This window comes from Sceloporus undulatus, chromosome 1 (genome assembly GCF_019175285.1).
Source record: "Sceloporus undulatus isolate JIND9_A2432 ecotype Alabama chromosome 1, SceUnd_v1.1, whole genome shotgun sequence".
Lineage (NCBI taxonomy): Eukaryota > Metazoa > Chordata > Lepidosauria > Squamata > Phrynosomatidae > Sceloporus > Sceloporus undulatus.
In genome coordinates, this window is record NC_056522.1 from 48,526,378 (window position 1) to 48,531,929 (window position 5,552).

Consider the following 5,552-nt stretch of genomic DNA (forward strand, 5'->3'; position numbering starts at 1 on the left):
CTCTTCTCGTGGTTCTGCCAAAAGACCGGCGTTGAGATCAGCCCTTATCTGAGAGATTTTATCGGCAAAGAAGTCGTTAAAAGCATTACAGCAGGCTATTACAAGATTTATTAATCTGTATACTGAAAAATATATTTGATGGATTCAATATGTAAAGAAGAACATGCCTAGCCCCACTCTCTCCATTGTTACATTAAATGATGAGTCTGAAGAGATTTCTTTCTTCATTGAGGTTGTCCGCATGTGCAAGAGCTCTAAATCTCCAGCATACATGCTCACATGGAAAGCCTCCACGTGAACGAGAACCTCTCTGCCTCAGGCTCATTGCTTTCTCTGTGTGAAAAATAGTCCTAGAGGAAGGTGGAACTATATACTCCCATGTTAGCATGTTGAATCTAACTGGGTAAAGTAAGACCTGAATAGGGCTTCAATGGCCATGAAAATCTTCACAAGAGTATTCTTCACCTGATCTATATGCAAACAGATTGCATCCCTTGTTTGTACTGGGTATAAAGTGTTTTGGAACCCATCCAAGATCACCTAAAGGACATTTTCATTAGACTAATCAGATGCACCTGCTTCTGTTCATCCAACCTTTTGGCACAAATTAGATTACTAAATAGAACCGTGATGCTGAGAAACATAAGCCTGGTGACTAATTCATAGACCACCTGACCACCAAAGCATTACAGCCAGCAGTCTTTCAATTTATATGTAAGCGCTTGAAAAAGACAAAGTGGAAGCAAAATGCAAGAAGCCTAAAGACTTTACAAGTGGCTGGGACTGATGCTACTCAAAGGACTATTGGACAAATTCTGCAGGAAAACAAGTGCACACATGGGATATATCTGAAGGAATACCAAAATGCTATGACATTGTGGGTCAATAAAGGCTGAGAAACTCTGAACAGGTTGACTTAATAGGCTTTTCCATCTCTCACCTCATTTGACTCTGTGCATTGTGTTTTCTTCCTGAACAGAATTATCCATCCAAGGTCGTGTTTTATCCCTACAGAGGTTCCTACACTGAAACCTAAACAGTATTTCTTCAGAGGAGTAACAAAACAGTTGCCTCTTTCTTTGGATTTTCAGAGCACTGAATACGGTTTAGAAATGAGGCACAGTGGGAATATGTATTGCAAGGCATAGAAAGCTAATTTCTGAAATCCAGAGTGTAATAAGAAAGTCCTGTTACAAAGGCAACAAAACTAGCTGAAGGCTACTTAACCTAATAAGCTTAACATCTTATTTGGGGTTGGCATCTGTCAAGGCAGAAGCAAGATACACAAGAGCACTTAATCCACTAGTTCATTTGAAACACAACAGAGCTTTTGCATTACTGGTTTGCATCCAAAGGGGAAATTGTTAAAGAGAAGAATATGCTTCTTGCCTTTGTTAAGAAAATTGGAACTGGAAATTTATAACAGCTGACAAATCAACTCTACAATTCTGGGACTCTTCATGATGAAAACGTCCTCGGAAATGTGAAATCCTAGCATCGGCTGAACTTGTAAGTTCCATTCTATTTCCTCTTTTACTTGATAGACGGGACATTTTTCAGTAGTGAAGGAAGCTAGGAAGTGGTAGCATAATGGGTTGTACTCCTTCACACAGTGATATTGCAAACCATAATGCAAAACATGGCATCCTGCCAATTGATCCAGGAGGTGAAGGCTTCTCACTTCCCTTGCTAATAAAAAACTCTTCTTCATATGATCTAGAAGATTTGCATGAGGGAAAGACTAGAGTTAAAGATCACATTTTGGAAAATTCATCAGATGAGGACAAAAATATTAATTTCCATTCCTCATCTGAGGATCCTTCACTACCAGAGCTGGACCAGGATGAGAAGGAAATCGAAAGGGCAGTTTCTGAGACTGAGATAGCCATATCTGAACTGATGGAATCTGACAAACATATGGCAGAGGATATTAAGGTCAAAAGGCAAAACTCATGTGCCTCAGGGAAAAGGGACTTTCCCTCAGAAGACAAAAATGAAAGCAGTGAAAAGCAAACCTCGAAGAAAGGGAAAAAGCAAAAGAACAGTAGGCAAGGAAAACAAGGTCGTCATTGCAAAACAAAAGAAAAATCCAGTCTACCTGTGTGTGAGGCTGAGAAAAAGGTAGATTTTCCAGATCTTCTTGTTAAGGCTCATCAAAATGCTTATGCCTATCTGAACCCCAACCTTTCCAAATATGAGGTCATTTTGTGCATGGCCAATCAGGCTACTGAAACACAGCTAATTGTGCAGCAAATGGTGAGCTTCTTAATTTTTCGTTTTGATGAAATCAACCATCTTTTGGAAGAAATTGCCCATGATGGAGAAAGTTTACTCAAAGAAGTGGGAGGGAACCTAGCATGGCCAGCTTCTAAGGGGAATCCAAAAGAGCAGCCAGATCTCTTGCAACAGTTGCTACAGTACACAGTCAACAAAATGCAACTGTTAAATGGAACTGTGGCCTCATTAACCACTGATGCCCTACAGGAGTCTTGTAGCTTTTTTTTTAATGCTGGTTGCAACTTAGAAGAAAAACTGAAAGCAAAACATAGTTTTGATGAACGCTTGCTTAGCATGATAAAACTCCTTGAAACATCTGCAGTCAAGTCTTCTCATCCTCACCCTGATGATATGACTCTCTATTCTGAAGATAGCGGAATAGGTATTGACAGTGAATCAGTCAAGGACTTGAACTTCATTAATAAACAAGGAATGCAAGTAAATTGTGACTCATATTCACATGTTCATCAGGCCAAGAAAACAGGAGAAAACCAGTGGCCATGCCATTCAGTATTTGCCACTTCCAGATCCCACGATTGTGCACTGGAAAGACAATTTAAAGATATATTTTACTCACCTGCACATACAAAGCATATAGTCCCAGCTTCAGAGGTAATGCCAGAAAGTATAGCTAAACTTCTCCAACATCAAAACATCATCAGACCTCCTCTTAACTCTGTGCACTGTGGCTTTCCTAATGAGAATGATTGTTTCAAAGTGTGTCAGTCAGCCAATGCTTCTTCCACAAATGAAGATAGTGATGAGAGCACCTTGTCTGAGGAAGAAGGGGACAATATAGGTCTATCTGAACAATGTCAGGAGGCTTTCCCTAAAAGACGAGTATCTCTACCTGCAGCAACAGACAGTAAACAGAGACTTTCCAGCAAACGGCTAGATAGTGCAGAGAATGAAGAGATTATACTCAAGATGAAAGATGCTATAAGTGAAAAAATCAAATTTGTCCCAGCTAAATCTGGGAAGAAGGAATGGATGGTAGATGAAAATGGGAAAGTATCACTGAGACCAAGAACAGCAACTGGAAGTCAGAAGACTCATGTTAAACAAAAAAGGTCTAGGTCTGAAGAGTCTCTCAGAAGTCATACTGAGGACCCAACACTTCTGGAACTTCAGAGGACTCAAAAAGGACTCAACAAAAGGCTGGAGATGTTTTACACACTTAAAGGAAACAAAGAAACAAACTATCTGAACCTAAAAGAACCATCAGACTTACAAGATTCTGAGCATGTTACTCATAGATCATCAACTAATAAATTGAAGGCATCACTTGCCAAAAACTTCAGTATATTGCCAAATCAAGATAAGGTCCCTGTGTTTAAGTATGATTGCAATGCTATTATCCAACCACCCGATGACTGGAAATGTAAGAAAGATCAGACATCTAGGAAAGAAAATGAGGCTTCTGAGACACAGAAGCTGAACAGTGTTGGTTGCGCTCCACCTCGTAAATCTGTAAAGACATTAATTGAAACCTTTAGCCCTTCGGATAGTCTTGTGAAATCTGCAAATTTAAGAACTTTGGGCCCAATAAAATGTATCAGAAGGTTTGGACTTCCAACCATTACTTCCAATCTACCTTTTCCTAGAGGGCTTGTGCCTTTAAATCATAAACATAGGGTTTCACCATTGGGAGATTTAAATTGTCAGAACATAAATGAAATGCACCGTACCTTTGCTACCACTGATTCACCCAGATGTGTAAGTGGAAGTGACACAAATGAGGATGAGGATGAGGAGGTTGAGGATGTTGAGGATGAAGATGGCAGTGATTTGGAAAACTTGCCCCCACCACCTCCTGAAATGTTAATGGACATCTCACCTCACTCAACAGAATCTTCAGAAAGCAGAGGGACAGTCAAAAAGTATTCAGAGACTGCCAAGAAGACATCCAAAGCAAATAAACATTGCACCACTAAGAAAAGTACTAACATTTCTTCACGGATGAAAACTTCCCTATGTACCATTGACTTATTACCAAATAAGAATCTCAACAGTCCCAATCTCATTTTCAAGAAACCACCAAAATGTTCTGGGATGGACTCCACACCTAGAAAATACTCTGTGGAGTTGGGTTCCACCATTACATCTGATTGCCACCAGGAGATCCTGTTGGCATCTGAAAAGGACCATGAAATGAAAGATCTGTATAAGCAGTCATGTAAAATAATACCTCTCCAAAATCCTAAAGAAATGCCAGAACAGAATAGAAATGAGGCAGGAAACAAAGAATGTGGTGTATCTTCTGCTTTAGCTCAAAGGCGAAGCTCTCCTGATTCAGTCAGGAAAACTGAGAAAACAACAGGTTTTGTTAGGCGAATGTCCCCAGGAAGAACACCACCTTCATCACCCTCTGGTGAGAAAAGGATTCCAAGCCCACCACTACATGACAGACTAATTAGTCAGGCTCCTTCCCCTACTATTTTACGGCAGCCTAGTCCTCCATCAAGCCACAGAGTTTCAAGCCCCCCAGTCCAAAGGAAGCTGCCCTCGCCACCAACCCAACAAAACCTTTCTAGCCCTCCAGTGTCACGTAAACAACAGAACCCCACAACCCGACGAAAGGGATCCAGTTCTCCAGTACACCGGAGAGAGGCAAGCTCACCTCCTTTCTCAACCACACCTTCCCCACCTCCTTCTCCATCTCAGTTGCACAAAGGATTACAAAACAATATGGACTCTGGGGATGAGCAGCAATCTGTACCCCCAAAGATTGCCAGCAATGCAGGCTCAATATTTTGTCCAGCCATTTCCTCTTTATTTGAAGCCAAGCCAGTGTTGTCACCACACAATATCACATCAGAGACTGTTGCAGGTCATCCTGAAGTGTCAGCATTTGCCCGAAGAAACAGTACACAGCTCAGGCAATACGGGGAGCAGCAGAGAAAAGTGGCCTTCAGTACTGCCAGTCCCCAGCCTTTTATTAAAAGGAGCTTCTCTGACCGCAGGCCAGGATTCCCAGTTCCAATACCATTCTTTGTTACAGCTGGTAGCGAACCTGTGCTTGGCCAAATAAGGTAAGAAATGTGCTTTTCAAAAGTGTCTCCTTTGTTTTTAGGTGCATAGTCTGATTTATTACCAAAGTTATTAACGGCCTTGCCTATTACACTGACAATAACATCATCCCAATAAAGATTTGAAAAGCAGGCAGAATCAGAAAAGTTAACTTTATGGACTACAATCCCATAGCCATCTGTCTAGAAGATCCTGGGAGTTGTAGTCTAAAAAAGTAAATTTCAGAGCTCAGTTCAGGCAATTAG

General features: G+C 40.9%; 1 protein-coding gene across 1 annotated transcript; it reads left to right on the forward strand.

The window, feature by feature from the left end:
- Nucleotides 1-1,590: 1,590 nt before the first annotated feature.
- Nucleotides 1,591-5,313, forward strand: PCARE (photoreceptor cilium actin regulator). The gene has a single exon (XM_042450963.1). It carries the CDS (start codon nt 1,591-1,593, stop codon nt 5,311-5,313), a length of 3,723 nt encoding a protein of 1,240 aa, XP_042306897.1.
- Nucleotides 5,314-5,552: the final 239 nt, after the last annotated feature.

Bases quoted from the DNA above. Each gene is read 5' to 3' on its own strand.
- PCARE (XM_042450963.1), top strand. From the start codon at position 1,591: ATGGGTTGTACTCCTTCACACAGTGATATTGCAAACCATAATGCAAAA.